General features: G+C 40.2%; 1 protein-coding gene across 1 annotated transcript; it reads left to right on the forward strand.

The window, feature by feature from the left end:
* Positions 1-271: 271 nt before the first annotated feature.
* On the forward strand, positions 272-27,049 carry ccdc69 (coiled-coil domain containing 69). Its single transcript, XM_041989907.1, has 9 exons — positions 272-433; positions 14,932-14,995; positions 19,462-19,640; positions 20,118-20,205; positions 21,754-21,827; positions 22,975-23,076; positions 23,165-23,284; positions 23,385-23,482; positions 24,161-27,049. The coding sequence occupies exons 1-9, from the start codon at positions 413-415 to the stop codon at positions 24,327-24,329; spliced, it is 915 nt and encodes a 304-aa protein (XP_041845841.1). The 5' UTR covers positions 272-412; the 3' UTR covers positions 24,330-27,049.
* Positions 27,050-27,785: the final 736 nt, after the last annotated feature.

The following is a 27,785-nucleotide window of genomic DNA, read 5'->3' on the forward strand; positions in this document are numbered from 1 at the left end:
TTCTTAAAGGACTTCACAATAATAAACATTAGAAACTTCAGTCAGAGGTTCTGTCTCAGTGGCTCTTCAACACATTCATGGCATTAAACATGTGTATAAGCTCGGGGCCTTTGTGGATGTCTTGTGCTCCTGGAAAGTTGCCTTGTTTTCCAGGTTTTTAACCCAACTTTTTCACAGACTGGGAATGACACAGCACGTGTTCATCTGTGTATAGAATTGTCAATAAAGTTAATGTAAAGAGCTACTGAATGTCCCTGAAGGCATCATAAATACGTCCCGCCCACTTGGCCGGTAGCCGCCGCGCTGTGTTCAGGTTTTTTTTCTACTGATTTTGAAAGTTGTCAACAGAGGGAAGAAGGAGCAGACCGAGAGGCCCGGCGTTACATCGACAGCAGAGTTCGGAGGTGGAGGAATGGGCTGCACCCAGAGTAAGGTGAGAAATACCGGACACAGAACCGGAGCGTGTCGGTGGAAATTTGGTTTGTTTGAGCCGGAGGAGGCTGATTAGCAGGCGGTCGGCGGGGCTGCCGCTACACGGCAGGGAAACGTGCCGGGAATGAGCTCCGGTGGCCGGTGTCCGGAGCGCAGCCTGGCCTCTTATCACGGGTTATTTCTGGATCAGAACCACGGTGGCAGATGGGAGTTCGGTTCCGGGTTTGAATTGACAGAAAAGCGGCAGAAACTCGGTGAACGTTTCCTCTAAACATCTGGTTTTAATCATCACTGAATCTGAAAAATTTCACACGCTGGCTTTTAAAAAGTTGCTTCACTTCTGACCATGAAAATAATATTTTTATAATGTTTTAAAACTTCTTTCTCCCGGAATCACTCAGTTTTTAGATGAGTTGTTTTGTGAGTTTAAGCTACAGTTTCCCAGTCTTTATGGTGAACATGAGACAGATGGCAGACACATTTGCGCCTGTTTTGGGCCATTTCTGGCTCAGTGATGGTGTTGGCATGTGGATACAGAGGAGCCTGAAAGGTCACAACCGGTCTGTTGATCAGGTTTGGAAAAGGTCTGGTGGGTCTGGGCCTAAGGTTTGGCAGCCATATAAAAATTCAGGGCCAGATGTGGACCAGACTTGTTCTGTGTTCTTTGCAGAGATTTTTAAGGTGACTTTTTAAGGCTGTGTAATGGATGGACTCCATTACTGTAGTTTTTCCGGATTTGATCCCTCTGACCTCACATGTCACTCAGCTGTGTCTGTCCTGCAGGATTCATGGCTGAAATTCTTCCTCTGTGAGTGAAAACGGGAATTTTGACAGCTGTTGTCTTCTTCAGGTTATTGATAGAAAATGATGGCGCTTGGAGGCTCCATGTGGTGTCCAAAATGAGGTCCGTGGACCTCTTGTTGCTGCAGGTCTGGACTTTGATTTGGTTTTATCTGAATCCTTTCTAATCCCTTATTGAGCTGCTTCCATTGTTTAGAAGTAACTGAAGGAAAACACAGATCTAAGTGATTTTAGTCAGAAACCTGCTTTTTATTGGTTTCTTTTATAATTTTTATAATTCTTTGTTGTCTCATCAAGTTCAACAGTGTTCTTTGAAGTAGAGGTCTAAGACAACAGGGCAGATTTTATGAGATTGAGCTAAACTTGACATGCACACCTCGTATCCTCAGAAAAAGCCTGCTGATGAAGCAAATATTGGTGGAATAAATTTGAATTTTGACCCTCACAACTTCTCCTCCATCTCCTTAACAGATGTTTTCACATATCGGTTTACATTTTATGGTGCAGACGAGTGAGAGAAAGTTCAGGAAAGTCATGGCTCAGTTATTTTCAGTATAGCAGAAAAAACCAGAAACATATAAAAAAGATTTTCTGTCTGTTTTGTTTTGATTTTGATCTCTGGAACATCTTTACATGTTTGTTTTCGGCTGCTACAATCATTCGAACCATGAACCTGATGGGGATTTCTTCAAGAAAACCATTAAAGTCAAGGATTTAATAAAAAAAATAAATAAAGTGTCTTGTGAACCTTTGGTTGGTATCAAAAGCCATGTTTCCTCAAGGGGACGGCTTAATACCCATAGGAATGGCATACCTTTGGTTAATGTGCATGCGTAGCACAGAAAACTGCAAGTAAGCCACCAATTAAGCAACTCTGACTACTCGGAAAACATGCTGGCATACAGCCGACTGGGAAGCAGTTAGTTTTTGCATATTAACTGCATCTCTTGTATGATTAAAACTTGAGGGGAATTCATTTAAAAACATGTTAGTTTTTTGCAAATGAGGTTGTAATGTTGTGAAACACGTATTGTGACATGGAGTTATTCTCCCAAACTAAGTCAGATTGAATATGTAATGTTAAATTTTGAAATTATTGCTAAATTAAATATTAAATATCAGTCAAACCCGCTTATCAAAACAGAACACCTCTTTATGAATTGTATTCTAGCAGCTGTAGCCTAAACAGACTATGATACGCTAATCTGACAAGGTATGCCCAACCGTCCGAACACTGGCTCGGGACGGGATGGTTTGGTTTAATAAATCCTGATCTCTGTTGCATTTTCACAGCCAACTGTACTCTTACCTGGTCGGCTGGGTATAAGCTGGATAGCGATGGCTGCATCAGCTTCATAATAGCTTGTGATCAGTTGGTTAAAGATTCAGATGACACAGACTGGGACTCGTATGAGGAATCTAGGCCATGATAGAGTGAAACAGCTGGTCGTGGTTTGTTATACCAAACACACGTAGCAACGACGCTGTAAAAACATCAACATGTTTACTTGAAGGAGCAGAAACAATGCAGGGTTTGTCATGAAGGGATCCCAGCAGCTTTCACCCATCCACATGCTGGGATGTTCTAGATTTCCAACATTTTCCATGTTTTCATCTGATGGGTCGTGTAGAAGCTGCTCTGAAGGACGATCCCTGACCCCCCGATTGTCCGTTTTAGATTCAGGTGTTGGTAACGGGTTTTGCGGTGACCAAGCAGAGTTGTGTGGGTAGCATCAGGAACATTTCTGGTCACAACCAGCCGGAACAAGGTTCAGTGACCCCTCTGAAGCCAGAGTGATTGATCAGTATTGATCATTGGGGCACTGAGACGGCAGCTGGAACATTTTGACTTTCACAAACTACATGATCCAGATATGAGAGGTCCTGATTGGCTGATGTGTGATATTGATCTCCGGACATTGATCTTCTCTTACAGAGCTGAAGTGCTGTGTTGTGCTTCCTGCATTTAAAAGATTTCTGTTTGAGAAGTAAGGGATTGATTGAGGTGTTGACTTAAGAAACTCCTGCAGACTCGTTGCTTCATCGCGGTCTGAAGTGGCCGTTGTGTAAGAAGAAATCTGCTGGAGGTCTGCAGCCGCAGATTCATCTGGAAGAAGAAACTCCACAAACATTTATTTAGATACTTCACGCAGAACCAGGAGAATTAATCTGAAGTGTAACCCTCCCTTTTGTCAGTTGATGGTAAATTACCTTTTCAACCCTTAAAACTCTGCTAGTTTGCTGATGCCTCCGAGTGCTGTTGCTCATATTATCAACAGTTTCTCAGGAAGAATAGGGGGTAACTTTGTGGAGTGAGTTGTGATGGATAGTTTACCCTTTAGGTGATCTACGGATGTTTTCCAGACATTTATATCCCATTCAGGAGTTTTACAGCCCAGCCAGAAAATGTGGCTTTTATTCAGAGATGCTATTTCAATGATCCCTAACCATGGTCATCTAGGCCCACTATCCTGCAGGTATAAGTTGTTTCCCTGCTGCAACACACCACATTTCAATTAAATGGACCTCTGAGAAGCTCTACACAAGTCTGCTGTTGAGCCATTAATTTGAGTCAGGTGTGTTGAACTTTAGAGGTTTGCAGGACAGAGGGCCTTAAGGACCGGACTTGGGTAACCCTGCTTTATATGGTAAATACACAATAAGTGCTCTATGTTAACGGCATTATTTTTCACACTTTCATGATAAAATAAACTATTACAATCACCACTATGTTGCTAGAGACCTCTAATTTGACCTGGAAATTATGATGAAGCCACTTCCTATGAAACTTTCCACCAATCAGAGAGCTTGAATTGACAATAATGTCCAATCAGAAGCAGCCAAAGATCAACAAGTGAGCAGAAAGTCTGTGTCTGAAAAGAAGAAAAATAATGGGCCTGTATGGCTGGAATAAAACCAAGAAGACGTAAAGCTGTTCCCCACTGTTTAAAAAATCCCTCACAATAAGAACCCTATACCCTGGAACATCTCTGGACACCTTTGGGGAAGCAGTGCATGTTGGGTAAAAAGCTCTGAGAACATAGAAATGAATTTGACACTATGGAATGAATCCATGTGATTTGGTTTAGGTAAGAAACATCTTGTTCCAACTTTTTTTAGGATCAGGAATTCTTTGTTTTCTTATCTGAATGGACTGTCAGGAACAGAAGACGTCGTCTTTATCTGACATTTGTCCTCTGGTTCTGTATCTGGAATCAGATCTGAGCTTGGTCAGCGGTCACCTTGTCATGTTGTGGACAACAGATCGTTTTGCGGTGGGGGGGGGGGGGTCTTATCTCTCACCTCCGGTCTTCTGATTCACACCTGTCCAGTTGTTTCAGCCGACAGGTGGTTCGACAGACTCTGAGGTTCCAGTTTTCCAGTTCACTAAGCTGTGTAAAACTCAGATAACACCAGGTATTCCTGCTTTCACCGTCCCTGCTCCTCGTTCTGAACTTCAGGTCCTTGGAGTTTGATGTCGGACAGTTTTTCCATTTAAAGACTTTGATTACAGGAAGTTTTAAAAACAGGAAGCACTGGAGATCTTAGAGAGAAATCAAACTGGTGAGTAGGAAGTGAAAACGACTCAATGCAAACAAGTGTTGAAGGTTTTCTTTTAGCCAAACATGAGGCTGTGTATTCGTCGTGGAGACGCTGATGAAGCCTGAATTTCTGCTTTTGTTCAAACACAAGATGGCCGACATTTTTAATGTCATTTCTGTGATGAACTGATGCTCTGACAGGAAGCACCGGAAGGTTAAACCAGAGCAAACACACCAACACACCGCTGCCCCTTCATCCCACCGTCTGCTGAACAGCTGATGTCAACATGTCTCCCTCCTCTTCCTCACTGCAGAAGGAAAACAGAGCAGGACTTAACAAACTTTGGCCCCGGGGCCCAACGAATCAGGAGGCTTCTTATTAAACTTTCATGTCGTAAAGCATTAAAAAAAAAATCTCCAATTTGTCTCCAAAAGGCCCTGAAACCACCACAGACAGATGCACAGTGGAGCGTAGAAGACTTTGCTCTTCATCTTTGCTCCACTTGCAGCTCTGCGGACCTGCGCTGGAGTCTGCTGTTATTTACATGTTTGTGAATTCCTCCAGAGCTTCTCCTCATGTGACTCGGAGGTGATTTCTGATAACATCCGGACATCCAAACAACCATCACGTAGGGCTGGGTGATTAATCGATAAAATTGATAAATCGAATTTTCCATTTCTGGAGATTTATTTTTATGAAAATCTGGATTTTTTTTCCATAGTTAGTTAGCAGCAGACTTCGCCCTCCCTCCACACCAGAACTGTGTTTGTCTGACAGATTTTCAGTAAAGGGACCCTTCGCTCACGCCTGGATTTAGCTGTGCGTATAACTGCAGTGAGAAATGCTGCTCTCTACGAGATACAGAAATCAACTTAACCCACAAACCCTCGTTAAGAGACAACCTTCATCAGGGGAACTGCTCCTGCAGTGGATCCTGTTTGATAAGGATCCAGAGATCACGGATGCATTGTGTCTCATATTTCTATGTAAGATATGAAGCCGTTTATATGGTGGAAAAGCTATGACATTATATGCTTTATTTTTGCTGGCATTCATCTATATAAACAAATGTTTTTGATAAGTTTATTTATATTTTGTAAAAGAAAAAAATCTATTAAAATCGGAAATCGGATTTGGTTATAAAAAAATCAGAGATTTTATTTTTAGGCCATATCGCCCAGCCCTACCATCACGTGACTGCAACACTGAGTAAAGTTAATTCTCCCGACCGGAAGCTGAAGCTGGATCCAGGCTGGACTTCTGGCTTCCTGCAGAGCTGCAGCCTGGAAACTTGTTGGTGTCGGTTGATTAGTTATGACTGACCAGCACAAGGACGTTGATTAGCTGAGTTTTTTTCTGGGACACTGTGCGGCTGTTTGGGTGATTTGGTTTGAAATCAGTGGGTTGGAGCTACTGCAGTAAATGTGATTTTTGTGTCGGTGGATCTTCGACTTTTGTCGTCTTTTTGTTCATCGCTGCTCAGATCAGGGAGCGCTGCTTCTTGCAGACATTTTCCTCATAACTGCTGAGCTCATCTGCTTCTAATGAGCTTCTGTTAAACAGAGTTGGACTCTGCTTGTAACTCTTCAAAGAAACCACGAATGAAATAAATCCGAAGCTTTACAACAGCATCGCTGCATGTTTCTCTTTGATATTTATTCCTGGTGTCACAGCGAGCAGTTAATTCCATGATGGGCTGAAGCTAAATGGCTCCTTGTTCCTTTGTGATGAATTTCCGCCGCAGGTGTTGTTGGATCACGAGTTAATTCATTAGTTTTTCAGGAGGAGCTTTGTTTGGTTTCTTTATCCACTGTTTGGCATGTTGAAGCTGCTGGAAATGTTCTGAAGGGACTGCGTATGAAAACAGAAACATTTGTCCTCGGGGGTATTTTTCCATTCAGTTCTCAGAGTGACTAAAAATGAGTCAGTGTGTGAATGTTGTGGTTAATCCTCCAGAGCATTTACCACAAACATGTGGCGGTGATGTCAACAAAAAGTCATTAAAAGGTTTTATTCATCAGTCACCAAAAAAGTCGCAATGATTTTCAGAGCTTTGTGAGACCAAAAAGGATGTTGCACTGCTGCGTCTAGCATTTATCAGGTCCAGATGGAGGATTTTTATCCCAATTAACGTTCCCTCCGTTCCCGACCTCAGAGTAGAAAGACAAAATAAAGTGATAAAAGCCAATTAAAGTCAGAAGGGCGGGGTCTTCGCCTCTGATTGGCTCGGATTCACAGTTGTGACCAGCGTGCATTAAACATCATCACGATGAAGAACGACAAGGACGAGAATCAAAGAATTTTATTATTTAACTGGAATCGATCGTAAACGTGGAATGACGTGAAATCTGGTGGAATTTGTGTATCCGTGGGATTGATCTGTTATCTCCACTAGTGGTGTGCGATACTACCGATTTTCTTCCTGATCCGATACCAAGTAAAACTGAAGCCAGTATCGACGATATCGATAGAGTATCAATACTTTGTGCCAAAAACTTAATGTGTTTGGAATATTACTTTCAAAGCAGGTTTCAGTAAAGAGGCAAGAAATGAGTCTCATACATAAAACATGCATAAATACCAGTTCACTAAAAACTACATATTTACCCCAAATTACTAAAATATTCTAACATGAAAATCGATTCTAGAACAGATCAAGCTGATATCAGAGGATCAGTATTTCAGTCTCAAACTGCACATCAGTCAACTCCACCAGTTATAGATAATTCTCATGAAAAAGTATAAATGCAGAGGAGGAGAAACCCCACCCCCAGTTCAGTGAAGCTACAACTCTAAATTTTCTTTTTTCTACTTTTAAACATTTCTGCTTTAAATAAAGATAACCATTTTCCTAAACCACCTTCTTGTTCACAGTAATTTTAAATAACCATCATTGTAAATGGGTTAAGTCCAGTAAGTGGTCTGTAAATGTGGTGCTGGGTGAACTGGGGTGCACTTCAGTTTATGTGTGCACCCAAATTAAAATATTAGGTGCACCACTGCAGCCAATGCAGAAAGCTAGAAGTGTGCTTTTTCCATCTTGTCCTGCTGGCACAATGACGTTCTTACTCTCCAGAGTATTCCCAGATTTCACCTGCAGGTTTTCCTCCAGGTTTCAGTTTAATGTTGGAGAATCCGGCGAGAGTCTTGTTAAAAGAAAATGAGGCTGAAATTAAGGAAGGACGTCTTCACAGGTCTAAAGAACTTGCAAACGAGTGTAATCCTGCAGTAATCCACCGTACCTCTTTCTAAATGGTATAAAATAAGACAACTGAAACATGAAACGAATCTTCCCCTTTCAAATGTGTGAACCCACAAACAAACTCCACCAAAAAACCTCCCTACAGCGCAGAATTGGTCAGATAACTGTCCGGTTTTTAAGCTTTCTTGGGGATCCCAGGATTCCGTCTGATGAGTGACAGGATGCGTTTCCTGGCAGGTCAAACGCTGCCTTCCTTCACTCTGCTGATGTGAGAAGTCATTATTCTGCCGATGTCTCATCATCCTGTTTAAAGGAAGATCAGGTCAGAGTGCACGAGGCAGAAACTTGATGTGGTCATCGGAAACCCATGTGAGAGTTGGTTTGTGGCACTCTCAGAGTTATTTAACTAAAAATTCATGTCAGACAGGAAGCAGCTTTAAGTATAGCTGTAAATGTGTAAAAATAGTTTTCTATGCAATGTTTTCTTTTATTTTTCATCTCCTTAACCCTCACCCAACATTTATTGTTTGATCAGCAGAGATCTTCACCAGCTTCATGTAGCTCCACCCACTGAGTTTAAACCAGCCAATGAGACGAGTGGCTGTGAGTCTGGTTTCTGCTCTGAGAGGAGTCGTACATTTCTGTGCAGTGAGGTTGCTCTTGAAGGTGAAGTGTTGTTCAAACAGAGGAGAGGAGCCTCAGCTCTGATTTATGGCCCTTTAAAAATGTGAGGGCCCCTTCGACGCCTGCAGGAACATATGCTTCTGCTCACCACCACCTCCTTCCTCCTCCTCCTCAGAGGTTTGAACTGAGGTGACGACACGCCGCTGAGCTCAAGTCCACGTCGATGTGTTTGGAGCCGAGATATTTATTGTTTCAACTCAGAGTTTAAATAAAGTTGGTGTCCAGTTTGCAGAGCAGAGTTTACAAGTGTTTATACCCTGTGTGTGCGTGAAGACGAATTTTAGGGCGTGATTGTTTGACCTCACTGTGTTTGAGATGTTGAGCAGCAACCCTGAGGATTTCAGGGTGTGTGTGTGTGTGTGTGTATTAATAGATTCCTGAGCCAGTGTTTGTGTTACTGAGAGGGATGTAGTGTGGATAAAAATTTGTATAGAAGAAGTGCAAACTGATGGTGGAGAGAAAGTTGACTGAGCAGAGCAACACTGAAGCACGTGGATGGCAGGTATTGTGGCATCAGTGCTGGTGCACGCCACCACCTGCTAATAGAATATTATTAAGGTTCTCAGGGGAAGGCTGCAACCAGGACACACCTCCCATCCCAGCCTCAGGTGTGCTGATGGGCTTCTGGTAGCGCTCTCAGACACCAGCTCTGCTCCAGAGTCTCAGACCATTGATGCTCTCTGGCAGGGTGGCCTAAATATAAAATCTCAGGTTTTTTCAAACCAAATCCTATTTCTGATTTTAGTCATTTTTTCCTTTTCTTTCTTAAAAACATATTAAACTTATTAAAAACAATAAACTTAAAGCTTTTGTGTGCAAAATGTGTTTGTTTTTTTTTATTTAGAGGAATGAATGAAAGTAAAACATCATCATAACTTCTTCAGCTTCATAAACGGCTTCATGTCTTTCATAGAAATATGCAGCACAACTGCATCCGTGATCTCTTTCCATCTGGATCCTGATCATACAGGATCTACCGCGGAAGTAATTCCCCTGAAGCAGGTCGTCTGTTAACGAGAGTCCGAGCAGCATTTTCACTGCAGTTATACGCACAGCTAAATTCGAGGCATGATGGCTCACTTCACTTTAAATCTGTTATAAAAAGAAGGAATAAAATCCTGATTTTCACAAAAATACATCGTCAGAAATGGAAAATTTGATTTATTGTTTTTATTGATTAATCGCCTATCTCTACCTTCTGGCAAATCTGCCTGCTTTTACACCAGTTAACCCAGAACCAAAATGGGAAGACTTTACAGGAGGTAACATGAAGAGAGTTGGAGACTTTGTTCTGAAAGTTGATGGTTGAGTCGTCAAGCTCCATTAAAACCTATGGTTTCCATGCCGACCGAGCAAATTTTCTAGGATCTGAATCTTAGGTTCAGGAGCCCGCACCATACTGGATGATCTGAGCTTTGTGACGTGGTGCTTTATTCTGCAGGAAGTAGCATCAGAAGATGCTACACTGTGGTCATAAAGGGATGGACATGGTCAGCAACAACACTCAGGTAGGCTGTGCGGGTTAAACCATGTTGGTACTAAGGGACCAAAGTGGGACAAGAAAAAAACCCCACACCATTACACCAGCATCAGCCCGAAGCGTTGATCCAAGGCAGGATGGATCCATGCTGTGGTCTTCTGCTGCTGTAGCCCATCTGCTTCAAGGTTGGACGTGTTGTATGTTCAGAGATGCTGTTCTGCAGACCTTCGTAGGAACCAGTGTTTTTTGAACTTCCTGTTGTCTTTCTATCATCTCCAACCAGTCTGCCCATTCTCCTTTGACCTATGGTCCAGTCAACTGGTCACTGGATAATTTTTCTCCTTCAGATCATTCTCTGTAAACCCTAGTCATCATGTTTTTGTGAAATATTAAATTGCTTTTGTAATGAGTCACATCGACCCATATGTTCATGCTTTGTGTTGTTGCTAGGCGATACCTTTGAAGGTGATTCAACTAATCAGTCGTGTTTCCTGTTTGTTGTTCGACACATCATATCAATCTGTTCATCATTTTACTGAAGCCAAACCACCCACATATTACGGATGCAGTGGAAGCTTTTTTTTGTCTTTAGACTTTTTGGACGGTTTGGGACAATAAAACAAGTTCTGTTTCACTCTCACTGAAGGAGGAGAGGAGAAGTTCAGTGAAGGTAGGATGGCGTTAGATGGAGCTTTGCAGCTGCATGTTGACGTGTTGCATCTGCTTCCGAACAACAGCTGATCTCAGATCTGATTGGTAATTTTGGTTTGTTAGAAGTGACAGAAGCTGAACTGGATGGAGCTCGAACAGGTCCAGTAAAACGAACGGCAGCTTCAGGTGAGGGTGGAGGTCCTCCACATGCAGGACTGTGAACCGGCTGGAGGTCCATCAGTTTTCTGAGCAGCTGCAGAAACAGCCTCCTGTTGTCCAGCAGCAGCTGAAGTTGCATAACGCCTGAAGAAAGAGGGAAAGTTCCAGCTTCAGTCATGTGGAGACTAATGAGACACTTTCATAACAATCTGCTGCTCCAGTTTACAACCAGGACCAGGACCAGCTGCACCTCATCCACGCTCTGTTTACCTTCCTACTGTGAAATGGTGGACAATGACAAACTAGAAATGATGTCATTTGTGTGTGTGATAACTGATAAGCTGAGCTGCTCAAACAGAACCAGGAACAGGAGTTCAGACCAACACAACCTCCAGTAAACAGAAATAATTATTTACCTCATTGATTTCCATTTTGAAGAGGACTTTTGGCCCGTTGATGGTTAAAAAGGTCCTGATAATCTTATCAAACCCCAAGTCACATGTTTATTGTATTGTATTCATTTTCTATTTTATTAAATTGTATTTATTTTCCAGCCATCCATTTGCTTGGCTCTTATCCGGCGTCGGGTCGGGAGGGCAGCTACTTGAGCAGGGAAGCCCAGTCTTCCCTCTCCCTGCCAGCTCGTGCAGGGGGATCCCGAGGCGCTCAGGCCAGCCGTGAGACGAAGGCCCCTCTAGGGCAGTGGTTCTCAAACCTTTTGAGCCACGACCCCCAAGATAACATATGTTGGTGTTCGCAGCCCCCCAACTCCATGTGTGATGTATCTCACACCATCCTCTAAATTTAAGGCTGGAAAACTGTAAAAAATCTCCAGAAATAAGGAGGATAAAGTCGTTTTTTGTGGTTCACTGCTGTGAAAAGGCACCTACATGCCCAAAATCAGCTTTCCCCATGGCGATAATGTCAAATTCAGATTTTTAACATGGCAGGTGTACTAACTTTGTTATTAATGTTTTTAAAAAATTAAGGTGCTAATTTAAAAGATTTTTCTCTTCATTAATGGTTTAATTTTGACAGCCCTGGTAAAAATTCCAAATTTATTTAATAATATATTTTTTTACAATTATCTGGCGACCCCCTGAAATGATCCTGCGACCACCATGGGGGTTCCGACCCCCAGTTTGAGAACCACTGCTCTAGCGAGTCCTACATTTATTTTATTTCATTTAACTAAAACAATTAAATTCAAATTAAATTAAGTTTTATTTTATTTCATGGAATATCATTATTAAATTAAGTTTAATATATTACTTTTATTATTTTTTTATTTTTTATTACATTTTAAATAAATTAAATTCTGTCTTAAATTAAATAGTATTTTATTTCAGTAAATTAAAGATCCCATATTATGCAAAATTCCCCTTCTGAAGGTTTTCAACAGTCATGTGTAGGGCTGCAACGATTAGTTGACGTTGTCGACAATAGTCGACAATAAAAATAGTCGACAACGGGGGGGCGGAATACAGAGTGAGACATCGTCTTCTTTTTTTAATCTCTGCAGAGAGTTGCACATGCGCAATAAAGTCTGCCAGGGGAAAAATATGGTGGCGGAGTAGGAAAGAAAACGGCGGCGGAGAACGTTAAAAGTCTGGGATAACGTAACATTAAACTTACAAATATGAGATTTGTAAAGTGGACCTTGTGTACCACGGAAGTATGTCTGCAATGCTCGAACATTTAGAGGAGAGGAGAAGGCACGTCGGACTTACATAATAACCTTATGCAAAATTTCAAAGCTGAAAGTGAAATAAGATCCATTTATAATAATCATGAGATACATAATCCGATTGGTCGACTAGTCGTTTTAATAGTCGGTGACTAATCGACCATCAGAATAGTCATTAGTTGCAGCTCTAGTCATGTGTCTTCATAACTTGTGCATGAGGTCCACAAATTTGAAAAATTCTGTCTCCTCTCTCACTTGCTTTCTCCACTTTTTAGCAAGTGTGTTGCTCAAACGGTGAATCTGAGATCTTCCTCTTTGTGACCTAATGAAGGGAAATAACCAACTACTCCTGGTAGATGCCATTGACCCGCCCCCCGGCTAGCTGAGCCTCTAAAATCACAGAGCGGGCGCCAGCGAAAGCCGGATCCTCTCCCAGAGAGGGGTGTGGAGAGGCACACCATGAACATTTAAAGGTTCAGACACAGAAACAGTCCGTTCTCTGTGGAGCTCTGGCTGAAACTAAGAACCAAGGCTGAATTTGGGGAAATACACTTTGAAAACAATGTTGTTGGACCTCTGACACCCACATGAAATCGTTGAAAAAATGTATAATATTTTTAAAATAATTCCATTAGAATCAAATTATTTATATTAATTCAAATAAATAAATTTTTGTCCTTTAAAATTACATTATTTAATTTACTTAAATTTTACCATGTAAGACTGCTGTGTTATTTATTTATTTTATTTATCCCCTATTTAACCAGGCAAGACAGATTTAAGAACATGTTTTAATTCACAGCTGCAGTTTGGCAAAGGGCGACATCTTTTGATGGAGATTGTTTCCATAAAGTTGAAAAATTAAAGCTGAAGCCAGACTGCCTGTCAGTGTTTACACAAGTGCTCTGTTGCACGCTGGGCATCAATAAAGTAAAAATAAATAAATTAATAAAATAATTTGGCCATTAAGATTGTGTGATGGTATTATTTATTTATTTTTTGGTCAGTACTTCTAGCAAACACATGTGGCTGGAGCATACACTGTATATAAAAGATGGAAGGAGCCTCCGTGATGTCACCTGTAGGTTTCTGAACAGCAAAAGTGAAGTTTGTTGGGCGTTCCCACCGTCGCCACCTTAGTCCCAGAAAATCCAAAACTGGGCAAAGAGGTGGAGCTGAGAGGGGGACTGTGAAGGTGGGGTGGATGATTGACAACTATCAAACTTCAAGCTGCCTGTTGCTAAGAGCTAACCGAGCTAACCCGAGCAATGGTAGCTAACCAGCTAACGGAGGTAGACGGCTAAAGTTAAGGCGCGCTGTTAGCCGCCTAAAAATCGCGGTTGTGCTGCACTCTCCCTTCTTTCTGCAGTTATTGGATACCTGTCAATCAAAAGGACACGCCCCTAATTATGCAGAATTTCGAGATTAAATAACATCCAAATGGATGAGTTAGAAAAAAATTCACCCCCCTCACAGTTGTCATGAAGGTAAACTTGACCTGTTAATCCTAAAATGAATTTTTGTACCAGGCTTTAAACATGATTACTTCTGCTATAAATGGGTCTTTTTAACATGGGAGTCTATGGGGATTTGCTCTGTTTTGGAGCCAGCACCTAGCAGATGAGGGGTGCAAGTTTTTGCACTTCCACATAGGCTTCACATTTTACCGGACGAGGTTGCCGCTTGGGCTGGAGGCTCCTCCATCTCCTTCAGTTCTATCTGAGGATGTGGAGGATGCTGATCTGCTGTTTGTAGCATGTTTGTAGATAGCTGGTGTTTGTCGTGAACTGTGGGATTTACCTCCTCACCACCACTGTGACACAACGTTGCCTCCTTGTTTGGCCACGTCCGACCCCTTAAAAACAAAACTTTCTCATCATAAGATAAGATAGGAACAAATAGGAATGATGTGAAGTTGGCTGTTATATAGTCATATATCAAGATCCTGATGTTAATATCAGTGTTTGGGTGACTAACATGTTGAACTTTTGAATTAAAAGAGGCAGTTTAATCTCCTCCTAAAGCAACACCTTGAAATGAACATCAGAAACATGATGTTCTTCATTTCATCAGCATCATCTGTGGAGGAGGAAACACCCACATGGCCCTTCTGTGGATTCCTGGCAAACATTCAGACTTTGACTAGTTTCCACCGGAGTCCATGTTCTGTTATTTTCTTGTTCGTTTCTCTGCATGTTTCCTCTTTTCTTTCTCAACCTTTTATTTGTGGATTTATTTTCCTGCAGTGAGCTGTTATTAATCAGTAAAACCTTTTCTGCTTGTCGTTAACAGAAGAAGAGTAAAGGAAAGAAAGGAGAGAAGAGACAGAAAGGAAGTAGCTGCCGAAATGAAGGAGGTGAGTCTATTTATTCTGTGGTTGTTTCAGACGGTGGTTTCCTCCTCTTGCTGCTTCACAGCTCAACTTCTCTCACTTCCTGTTTCTGTCATCGTGAGAAATTATCTGATGTGCAGTTACATTAAATATTTAATTTTATAATAATTATATTTTTTTCACTTTATTTATTTTTTCTTAGTTTAGTTAGTTGTTTTGTCTGAACCAAGTGGATCAGGTGGAACACTGCTTTAGCTGCTCCAGCATCTCCAGGGTTTACAGCTCATTATCAGCTGTGTGGGATATAAACAGTAATTGTTAAGTGTAAACTCTTCAGTATTCAGTAGATTGGCTAAGAATAGTCTATTCTATTGTTCAAAGAACTCTACATTATACATAAAAAGGTGGTGCAGCACCTTTATCTAGGCATCACTTTCAGCAACTAGTAGTGTGGTCCGTATGAGCAGTGTGAACTGGTCTACTGACCAGACCTAGATCCCAGCCATGATGCTAATTATGCAAACAAGCCATGTGGAGCTGATCATTGGAGGTTGATCTTTAGGTTCTGTTAAATGGAGAGCATCTTTAAAAAAACTTACACTTTTTACCCTTAGGTACCAAAATGGTACCTCTTATGAAAGTGTCATAAAATGTAATATATAAGTTTTTTCACTTCTGTCAAATCACGTCTTTTCAACAACTTCAGACTCTGGAATATGTAAGAAAATAATAAACCATATTTTTAGGTTTTTATGTCATTTTTGTCATAATAAATCCTGTTTTTTGTTTCTATAAGAGAAACACAAAGTTTGCATTGTTAGACTATATAATCCTATATATATATATATATATATATATATATCTATATCTATATCTATATATATATATCTATATATATATATATCTATATCAAAAATGTGTGTATAATGGTAGCCAATGGTACTACATTGGTCCCAAGGTAAAAAAGTGTTGCCATTGTGCTTTTCTCCTATTCTAGACAAAATTCAATAAAAGGAATCATGAAATTTTAAACGTAATAAAAAAGAAAAATTCTGGTCAAGTTTTATGCAAGTTGTTTGATCAAGGTTCAAGGACTCTTTATTATCCCGTGATGGGTAATTTGTTGTACAGCCAGCAGTAAAAACAGTCACAAACACTTAAATAACAATAAATATTTAAAAAGACTATGATAAAAATAATCAATTAATAAATAAAAAAATATGGAAGTTTCACCTGCCATCACTGCAGATGTTGTCATGGACCAGTTTGTAAATTTTAGATTTGGATTTTCTATCAGCGGTTATAAGCGTTTAAAACGTAGCATCATAAGTTAGGTTAGCAAAAATTAAAATTTATAGCCTAATTTGATCAACGGATCAAAAACTGACAAATGTAGAAAGAATTTCTGAATGTGGGAGACTGAAGGAACATCTGCTGTGACAGACTGACTCACGGCCGACCGGCGGTCCATTAACTCCTCGACGTTCCCTCGTTTCCTCACTTCCTGCTGTTTATGAGCAGTTTAACAGGCAGCACAGAAACCTCATTTCAGACGTCTTTCTATGAATCACAGCCGCTGCAAGTTCAGAGCAAAAACACTTTGGTTTGCGGTTTTTCATCAGATTGGACTTGAAACTAAGATTTTTACATTGATGTTTCTATCAAACCTAATGCTTTTAATAAACCCTCCACTTCCCGACATTTTTAAAGTCACCTGTGATCTGCAGTTTCGTCTGTTTACCTTCACACATCAGAGTGACCTGCAGAACTTTCTGATTGATGTCAGACATCAAACCTGAAGCTGTGTGTTTGTCTGCAGGCAAGTTTCAGCCTGCGTCCTCTGAAATTTGTTCTGGGATTATTAGAAAAGGCAAACATAAAAAGAAAAGCTGAGAGCCTTTAAGTCACAACGGTTTTCTCCATGTGAGCATTTTTCTTCTGTTTTTTTATGAGAGAAGTTTTTTTTTTTGGTTCATATTCGGTTTTTAGAATTACGACTCAAAGTGTTTGTGGAAGTTTGTGTTGAGATCATCAAATTGATGCAAAACTGAAGACGTCATTGGAAATTAAGTGTGTGTGTGTGTGTGTGTGTGTGTGTGTTTGTGTGTGTGTGTGTGAAGTCGTGTGCCCACATGTTGATGATGTAATTGACTGGATAAGATTACAGTTTGAAACCCTTCCTGAGTGAGTGTGTATGTGTGTGTGTTTGTGTGTGTGTGCGTGCATGCGTGTTTGAGTTTGTGAGGACCAGTCTGAGGCCAGGTTTAGTTAAAGGTTTTATTAATTTTCAGTTGAACCTAATTATTAGAACGAGTTTAGGTAAATTCAGGCCTCAGTTGGTCTCTAGTTTACTGGAAAGTGATGTTATTCATACATCTGGGACATCACACCGTCACCATGCTGAGTCAGCACTCGGTATGACACCATTATTTATGAATGAATGAATGAATGAAAAATACTTTATTAATCCCTTTGCAGGGAAATTCACACACATTCACATTTTCATTATTAAAGATTGATATCATTGTCACCTGACTGCTCCTTCTTCACTTGTTCTGTCTGTCTCCTTTCACCAGAGAACTACCAAAAGAACAATAAAATGTTTAACATTAAACTTCTCAAAAGAGCAAAGAAATCCACGTGTTCAACAATAGTGAAAGCATTCAGCCTTACTGGCTCTCTAGAGCAGTGGTTCTCCTGTGGGGGGGACTATAAAGCAGTGCACAGGGTCCTTAAGATAAATAAAATATCAGAGATTATTAATTTTGAGTAGTAAAATAATTAGGAATAAAATCAGCAGACAAACACAAAATAAACTACATATATGAATATTTTAGTGTTTCTTGTGTCGTGTTTAGGATGAAACTTCTTTAACTAAAATAGTTTTTCCTGGTCAGAAAGTACTCCGCTAAAAGAAAAAATTACTTCAGAGGGCTAGCACGGAAAAAAGTTTGAGAGCCACACATTTCCCGTTTCTATGTTTGGTATCACCTTTTCCAACACAACCTCACCATGATTGATCATTTTCCATTTTCCACATACATACATTCCAAAATACACAAAATAATCAAATCTTAATCCAAAAACTGTTAATAAAAAAAATACTATTTATTACAATAAAATGCTGCAAACACCACTTTTTTTTCTTAATACATCAAAAAAACAGCATCTGTTTTACGCTTGGATGTTTATTTTATTAAAATCGAACCATCATATCTCTGGTTTTATATGGTTGTCAAACAGAAACTGGGAGAAAGTTTCAGATCTGAACTTTCCAGTGAAGCTGAGAGCAGCTCCATGTGACCTGGTTTTCTGTTACTGTGCTTTGAAAATGATCCAGTCATGTAACCTCATCTATTGGAAAATGATCAGGTAACTAAAAAATCATGCTAAAAATGACCAGTTAGTTAGCGCTGTTTTATTACCACTATGCTTGGATCTACGATCATACTGGCATGACCGGATCACGTGACATTTTTACATCACCAAGAAGTAGTTCTTCTGCAATGTTCACGGAAAAATGTTCTCTAGCGCTGACTGAGGACAGCTAGTTAGTTAGCAATATAATAGCTAGTTAAACAGAAATGCTATGTAAAGGCCCATTTATGCTCCAAGCAGAAGACGGGTAAGCAGGCGGATGGACAGTTTTGTCCGTCTTCTGCATCAGTTACGGGTGTAATTTGGTCCGTTTTCAGCGAGCTTAGCTATCCACGCAGAAGACGGAGCAATACCACCAGAAATCGTGGGGGCAGTGCTGAGCAAAATATCTGACATGCAACCAGCAAAACAAACAAACCAGAGAAGAAGAAGACCAGAAGGTAACAAAAAAAGCATAAGAATGAAGATGCAAGCTTCTGAATAAAGACGGTATGCGAGTGTTTAGGGCGTGTTAGGCGGTTGGAAACAACTTCATAGCGGCTCATCAAACGGTGTCTGAAACTGACGTCGGATTGCGGGAGTGAACTCTGAACTCAGCACTGCCCACTAGTGGAGGAATTGACTGAACAACCATGGCAACAGAAAAAGACTCATGGACGAATGACATAGCACGTTTGAAACAGACGTTATTTACGCATGTAGGGGGGCATAAATGGGCCAGAATGATAGTCAGCCTTTGTGGAAAATTATTTTAGTTTCCAAATATGATTTCATTCTCTTCTAAAAAAGCTGAAAAGCTGCAACTCAGAATTTTACTGTCCATTACGTCCCGCTGCTTTTACAAACTTAGCTACTGTACCCAGTTCACAGTCCTGATCAGACCCCCTCCTCCACCCTGCAGCCAAGCCAGCCCCGTAGCGTAGCTCCGGTTGTGATTGAATGAGCGAATAAGAGCCTGTGAAAGGCGGCAGTTAAGTTTAACAGTAAATGTACAGTACAAGTTACAGTAGTTTGGCTACCCGGGTCTAGACTCAAAGCATTCAGGGCTAAAGCTCAGAGAAAATCCACGACCTGGATTAACTGCCTGTTAATTCTGTTGTGTGTTTTTGCAGGTAAACCTACGTCAGGTGAGTCAGACGTCTGTCTGGAGAAGCAGTTGGAGCACTTTGAGTGGCAGCTGAACATTTTAAAGGAGGTGCTCTCAGCCAGTGGAGCCCCGGAGAGGGCGAAGCTACTGAAGCATCATACTAATGAGGAAGTGTGCGCCCTCGTCCTGGGCACGCTTGATAAGGTGAGAGCTGTGGTTGGTAAAGTTTTTCCCATGGCCTTTAGCAGCGTCTCTCTCCTCCTGTCTGACACCTCAGACTTTAGGGTCGTTGAGGTCGGGCTGATGTCCGAAACAAAGCTCCTCTTTCTTTACCAATTGTGGGTTTTTGTACAGTAGAGACATTTTGAAGCACAGACATAATTTTTTTTCAGGTTTAGTACACGCCTGCTCTTCATCCCTGGAATCCTGTCCGCTGAAGAAATGATGTCACATGACCCATGCTGACTTCATTCATGTTTACATTTCTGATCATCATGTTGCCGCCCTCTGCTGAAGTTGGAACATCAGCACCATCTGCTGCTGAATTTGTCTTTAATTCATAAGATTATCTGAAAATCCAGTTGGATTTTGTGCCAGTCTGGAAGGTTGTCGTTGTTGTACAGATTATTGAGATGCTGATAACGTCCAGCAAACCTCCAGCCTGTCTTCTCTGACCCGCAGGTGAAAAGTGAGACTTCGGCTGAGCTGAACATCCAGTATGAACAGAGGAGCAAATCTGCTGCTGAGGAACAGGAACGACTGGTTAAAGGTCATTTCTATCTCACTGTGGTCATTTTGACATCTTTCTGCATGTTTTTCTTGTCTTTGTTATTTTCATTTGTATACATTTTTGTCTTTTTTTTTTTTGTAAATTGTACATTTTTGTTTATTTTGTGTGTTTGTGTAGTTTTTGTATTTGATTTCTGTCTCTTACTAGCCATTTTCATCATTTTATGATAATGAAAAGTAAAGAAATAATATATATATAAATATATGAATATAAATACATAAATTAATTTAATTTAATTTAATTTAATTTAATTTAAAAATATTCAGAGTAACACGAAGTTCCCTATCAGTATAATCCTGATTAAACTACCCTAAAATAAAAAATGTAATAGCTAGACAGATAATTGTTTTATCTGAAAGCTAAAACTCGCCTTTTAAAGCCTAACATCGTTAAGAGTCAGTTGCGTCATCACGCTACGCTACGTGCAGCGGAAACGTAAACATGGTGGCGCCAAGAAGTAGCAGGACAGTAGGAGAGTTTGGTGGAGGAGTAGCCATGCTTATCAGAGAGGAAGAAAGAATGTTTTAGTCTATAGTTTCAAGTGTCTTTTAGATAGTTTCACCATTTATTTTCAGTAGTTTTTATCACCGTTAGTATTTTCAGCGTATTTAGTTGCTAGTTTTTACCAGTTTTTAGCATAGTTGTTTTTTTAGCACATTAGTAGTTTTTAGCTTAGTTTCCATTAGTTTAGGTTACCCTAGTCTTAGCATCGTTCTTTTCTTTTCTTACACATCCAATACTGCAGAGAAAATACCCAACGGAGCAGCTGAGGGAGCTGTTGTGAGCTTATAGTACAAATAGTACCTGCACTCTCTACAGAAAAACTAGCCTTAAAAACTGGAAATAGTTCAAACAACATAACTATTTTTCTGCATTTATTGGTTCAGTGTTTTTGTTTGTTCGTTTAGTTACACCCATCTGAATTTGAATGTTTTTACACTTTTATGCTTCATAATTTTTTTTGTGTCTGTTGTAAATATTCTAAGGATATAAAGCTGCTAAAAATACTCCAAATGCTCATGTATATATTTCAGTTTCAGCTTTGTAAACAAAATCGGTCAGTCAGTCAAAACTCTGTTTTTTTCTGCTCCTAAAAAAAGAGTGAATCTCAAAACTAAAAGAGAGAGAATGTTGTAATAACTGGAAATTATTATTTTCTTTATTTTTGTAAATTTGGAAATGTTTTGGATCACTAAGTTTTGTGTATTTATTTAGTAAAATGTGATTTTTGTGTATTTTTGGGAGGGAGGGAGAAATGGGGGAAATTGGTGGGGGGGGGCGGGGTACCTGCATTCTGTATGTGTGTGTGTGTGTGTGTGCATGTGTAACTGTGTAAAAGAGAAACTAGAATATTTAGAAATTTCTCTGTTATACTTCGTTGTGTAAAGACTTGTTTTATTTTGTTATACATAAGTTTTATTATGTAAAGCACTTTGTTGCTTTTTGGCATGAAAGCGCTTTATAAATAAAACTGGATTTGATGTGGATGTGCAGCAGTTAATCATGTGTTTACCTTGTTGGCTGCAGAGCTGCAGACGAGACATGAACAGGAGAAAAGTCAGCTGACAGAAAAGTTTCAGGCGGCAGAAAACATCCTCAAGGTAAACAAACACGTCTCCATGACAACACAAAGAAGCTGCTTTGTGTCTGGGTTTACGTCTGTTAATGATAAAATGATGATAAAAATTTGCTCTAATAACAAAAAACTTTGACTTTCAGTTCTAAGATTCCATTTATCAGCATAAAATCAGTAACTCCAACCTCAGCAGAACAACAAAACACACATATTGATTCTCCATGATTCAGCAGCAATAAGCTGAAATGATTTTCTGCATGACATTATCAGTTCCTAACGTGGTTGTGGAGGAATTTTGCTCCACTCTTCTTTCCTCAGTTCATTGAGGTTAACCACATTGGTTTCTGCAGCTCTCTGAAGATCCCCCCCAGCGTTTCAGTCAGGTTGAAGTCTGGGTTTTGACTGGATCGTGTCAACACTTTGGTTCTTTTGTTTTTCAGTCATTCTGTTGTAGATCTGCTGCTGTGTTTGGGGTCATTGTCCTGTTTCATGAGACAGTTTCAACCAAGCTTCAGCTGTCAGACAGATGACCCTAACATTTGTATCTAGAATACTTTGGTATCAAGAGGAGTTCATGGTCCACTCAGTGACTTCACGGTGCCCAGATCATCATCCCGCCTCCACCGTGCTGACAGTATGACGTGTTGTGCTGCGTTCTGGAACATCTCCATTGTTCCTGAAGTTTTGTGGTTTGTTGAGATGCAGCTTTGCACACCTTGGCTGTGCTGCCATGTTCCTTTTCGAGAGAAGAGACTTTCTCCTGCAACCATTCCTAAAAGGCCATACTGGTTCAGACTTTTTCTAACTGGACTGTCATGAAGTTTAACATAAACATGCAAACTGATAGTCTGAGATGAAGCTCTTGGTTCTTTTGTTTTTACAGTTTCTCTGCATCACACAGTCTGACTTTGGGCTGAACTAACTGGGACATCCTATTCTGAGAAGACTGGAAGCTGTCTTGAATGTTTTCCATTTGTGAATCATTTTTCTCTCTACATAATGATGGAGTCCAGTCTCTTTGGCCTTAAAAAAGCGTGTAATATCTGTCTATTACAGTTCTACTCACATTTTGAGCCGTTTGGTCTTCAGTCTGATCCTGCGCCCCCCCAGAGGACAGAACATGAATGTCTGTTTTCATGCTAAATGCTTGTGTTGTACTTATGTGACTGAAGGGTAAAGTGGAGGAACTGACGGCAGAGCTGCAGGTTTACAACGAACTGAAGAGACGAGTGGAAGAATCGACCTTTAAGAAGGACCTGCAGAGGAATATTCAGGTGTGTTTTATTCAAAATGATTAAACCTTCTACACAATGCTTTCAGTCTAAGTCCTGAAAACAAGCCAAAACTGTGGCATCTGTCCAGGAGCACGGCAGCCCAGGTGCATTCTGGGAGTCCGAGCAGGAGTCACTGTTGTTTGTCATTGAGATGAAGACTGAGCGCGTGCAGGAGCAGAGCAGGAAGCTGCAGCAGATGGATGAGCTGGTACGTACACTGACTGGGGTTCTGCAGGTCCATAGGATCCTCACACCAACCCGTTTTTTTCCAGAATGTTTGCTCCTCCCGTTCTCTTCTTGACTCCCAGGTAGAGAAGAATCTGTCTCTGGAGGACCAGATCATCCATGTCCTGCAGCAGAACGAGGACTTGAAAGTTCGGATAGACAATTGTCAGACTCTAATTCAGTAAGTGCTTCAACACGGTCACATGTTGATCTGCTGCCCCCTGCTGGACAAAATGGCATCCAGCAGTCAGATGACAGGTGGTGTTTTACATACATCTCTTAATGAAAAGGGAAACTAAACATTAAGGAAAACATTTTAAAGAATTGAACAACTTTATCTTTAATCAGACTGTAAAAACCCAGATATTCTGTCAGATATGAACTTTTCTTCAAACAGCTGTCACCAACACTGACTTTGAGATTACAAACATTTAGACTGAAAACATGGTGTAATCACTGTTGATGTCACCAGTTTATGAAGAAATTAGTGGTTTATGTTGTGAGGGTAACAGTCTGAGTAGAGATCCCAGACCACTTGCTCCTAACCAGATGCCTGAGCCCCCTCATCTGGCTCACCTGGATGTGGAGGAGCAGCGGGTCTATTCTGAGCCCCTCCCAACTGAGCTACTCGCCCCATCTCTAAAGGAGAGTGACGCATCCACCTGTGATGACAGTGTTTGCCTTACTTAGATAATAAGATAGTTTACACAGAGTTTGTAACTGCAGAGAAATTATCATTTTTTTTCCTGGGTAGAAACCCTAAAATGACCCCATAAGCCTCAGTGTCCCCACTGGTTCCAGCTGAGCATTCGCTCATCCTCCCGGAGTTTAACTGTCATCTCTGATGTTCTGTTTCCAGGCAGTTATCGAAAGAGCAGCAGGAGGTGAAGGCGGCGCTGGAGAGGCAGGTAGCGGTCAACCAGAAGCTTTCCCTGGAAAAAGAGCAGCTGATGTTCAAACTGAGACACAGAGACTCTTGTCCGACCATCCACCTGCCGGCCATGATGCAGGAGATCGCACCCAGATGACCCTGAATCACTTGGCCTGGTTTACTGCAGAGCACCAGACTCAAACTGAGCCAAGAACCAGAACTTCTAGAGTCAGATTTAAAGGCTCTGACGCTGCATCATGTCTGCATCAACAGGACTTCTGTGAAGCTGCATCTCTGGTTCTTATCCAGCAGGTTCTTCAGCTGTGTGCCATTCTGTTGAGTTCGTCGGTGGCTGATTTCAACCCTTCAGGTCGTTGTGATGTTTCTGAAACTGATTTGCAGAAAGTAAATTAAGCCTTTTTTTTTTTTTTTTTAAATCAGAGTTGCAGCTTCAGACTGTAAAGTTTTGTTTCCAACCTCTTCACATTACTCGCCGAAGAGCTAATGAGGGTGTTCAATTCCAAAACACCGGGTGGCGTTGCGCTGTTATTCCTCTCCCCGTCTCTGGTGCTAATTTATCCAGCAGAGCACTACATCCCAGAGTTTGTTCTTTATCTGATGCTAAATCAGGGAAATGTTTCTTCTGAATTCATCTGCTGCCTGATGTTTGTGACAAACGCTGAAAAAAAACTGTAGTTTTTCTCAGATTCTACTGGATTTGTTGCTTATCAGGTCAGCTTTTAGAAACAATCCCTACATGATGAAGACAAACAGCAAATTCTCTCATTTCTGCAGCTTAAATAGTGACTCCATTAGTTTGTTCAGGTGCTCATTCTGGAAATTAAAATTATTTTATCTTTTTGATCAGACACTGGCTGAAAATAGAAGCAATTTATTTAATATAATAACGTTAGGAAGGTTTCTCCATGAATCCAGGATCTAAAGCTTAGGTAGTCACATTTGGTGGGATTTACCTCCAGGTTCTCCAGGCCTCTGACCATCGGTGCCTTGCTTGTAACATGAAGAGTTTACTGGTTTAATTTTAGGTGTCTACATTGTGGACGTCTGTGTGACATAGCTGACATTGCAGACCATCATCCTTAATGGGTCTTTCAGGATGTTCTTGGGCTAAATTTGACCTGATATTATGTCCCCATTTTGCTGGGATCAGGTGTTACAGTATTTTAATCCTGAAAGCCATCAGAAGGTCCCAAAAATGAACGTTTATAATAAGTGTCTAATTCATTTATGATGCTGGAATTTTCCTTCTTATTGTCATTCAATTTTTCCTTCCAGCTCTCCCTCATTCCCAAGTCCATACTTGAGTAAGTCTGTTGCTTTCTGATGTATTTTGGTGACAGTGAACACATATAACGCCATTCTACAATGTTTATGAACAAATCACAATGTCTGTTTACTTGTTTTCAGTCTCCTTTTAAGTGGCTGTTTAGGAAAGAAAAAGTAATACTCGAGGCCTTGCTTAGATGTAATGTGCCCAGCGTCAAAACATCTGAATGTTATTCTGTCCGCTGTCTCTAATGTGCCTTGTTCAGGATTCTCATGGCTTTTCCCAACAAATTCCAAAAGGGTTATTCAGTTTTTCAGTTGAGTCAAGACGTTAAGTTTTACATTTATAATAACCAGAAACTGTATTTACATGTGTTCATTTTGAGGATATGAGTGTGTTTACAAAGCTTTTGAATTAGAAAAAAGATTTTTGAAAATACACTGACTATGGCATTTTAGCATGCTAGCGTCCTTGCTAAAGGGGTAGCAATGTTTGGTTGGGTCTGAAGTGAAACACCTTGGTTTTATTTAGGTTTGTTGGATCATCCTGAACGTAATTTGACAGGATTTTGATTATCGAGTTTAAACATCCAGTTTTTCACAGCTACAGCGATCAAAGATAATTTCCTGTTAGCGTCCTTATTCTGTTGTTACTGTTGACCCTGACATATTAATGCTAACATGCTAGCTGCAGAATTTCTGCATGTTATCGTGTAACTGTGTTTAACATTGCAAAAAATAACAAATGTCATCATATTAGCATGAAGAATTTAATGAACATGTTAATGCTAACATGCTATAGCAAGAATTTCATGTTAACATAACTGATAATATTGCAAAATGAACAAATGTCATCAAGTTAACATGCTAATGCTAACAGCTAATGGCAGAATTCCACCATGCTAACATCTAACTGTGTGTTAATATTGCAACAAATAACATATCATCATGTTAGCAGCAGTATTTAATGAACTACGTGCTAACATTATTCAATAGGATCTGTTTTCACCTCAGAGTCCTAAAAGCTGAGTGCATTTCTATTAAAAATTCACAATACTATTGTTGTTTTTTTTTATATATATATTTTTGAATAATTGTTTACAGGTGAATAAAGAAAGTAGTAATCGCAGAATATCAGGCCTGTGTGCTAAAAGCTGCTAGCTTTCCACAGCTGTTAGCAGCAGAGTTTCAAGCTTGGTTTTCATTAATGGTCACTGTCCCAGTTTACATCAGATCTTTAACAGAGAACAATAATCACTGTCTATGTCAAGCCGCAAAATTTTTATTTAAATTTTTTGAGTTGAGATTTAAATTTTCTTTGCTTTTTGTGACGTTTGTGATAATATTGTGCCAAAAAAAAAGGTAAAAGTTGTCAATGTTTGCCAGCTCTGTCATAATGCACCAGCACTTTGACCAGGATTTCACAGGAGTTTGTACAGTAGATTTTTCCTTGTTGTACAGTTCTTTATTTTCTCTGCTTCTTGTTAAACTGTAAGTAATCTGCAGCAGTTTGTTTTCAGCCTTATGTTTAGTTACACACCAACATTTTGCTTTTATTGACTTTACTAAATAAAATTCAGAAAAAATTCTTAGAATTCTCAGTGGTAATTTGTTTTCTTTCTCTTGGGATAAACCTAAAAAGTATCAATGGCTCATTGTGTGTGTGTTTTTTTTAATATTTTGCAAATTTTTGTAGATCTATATATAGCGATAGTGGCTGGATAGCTCAGCTGGTAGAGCATCAGTCTCCCATGTGGGAGACCAGCGTTCGTTCGAATAGAATATTAACACCTTCCACCCGTAACACTACTAGGTGACATTTCTGTTGACACCTTAAGGAGGCTCCTGCCCCAGCAGCAGCAGTCTGAGCCTTTTTTTTTCTGCCTACATTTATCAGTTTTCAAAACTATTACGATTTTATTCCAAAAGCACTTTAAAAACAACAGCTGAGTAAAGTTTTGTACAATAAATTAAAAGGAGAAAAAAAGCATAAAAACTGCACAAATTAAGAACAAGGATAAAAATGCAAATACGACTATAAGTGACCACATAGGAGCTATAAGAAATTTAAAATAACACAAATACATTCGGAGGGTAAAAGACACGGATGACAACTCACACTTGCTTGAAAGCCAAAGACTAAAAGTGTGTTTTTAAATGAGACTTAAAAACGAGAAGAAGCCTGTCTGGCCTGCAGTGGGAGCTCATTCCGTATTTTAGGAGCTAAAACTGAAAAGACTCCATCTCACCTGGATTTACAAAATGTTTTCGGGACAGTTAAAAGCATCTGGTCAGCTGATCTAAGAGCACATGATGGCATCTATGG

The sequence above is a fragment of the Melanotaenia boesemani genome, chromosome 7 (assembly GCF_017639745.1).
Source record: "Melanotaenia boesemani isolate fMelBoe1 chromosome 7, fMelBoe1.pri, whole genome shotgun sequence".
NCBI classification, from domain to species: domain Eukaryota; kingdom Metazoa; phylum Chordata; class Actinopteri; order Atheriniformes; family Melanotaeniidae; genus Melanotaenia; species Melanotaenia boesemani.

Bases quoted from the DNA above. Each gene is read 5' to 3' on its own strand.
- ccdc69 (XM_041989907.1), top strand. From the start codon at position 413: ATGGGCTGCACCCAGAGTAAG. The intron at 20,206-21,753 runs GTCATTTCTATC...TGTTGGCTGCAG, and splicing joins ACAGGAACGACTGGTTAAAG to AGCTGCAGACGAGACATGAA. The intron at 23,483-24,160 runs GTAAGTGCTTCA...TTCTGTTTCCAG, and splicing joins AATTGTCAGACTCTAATTCA to GCAGTTATCGAAAGAGCAGC.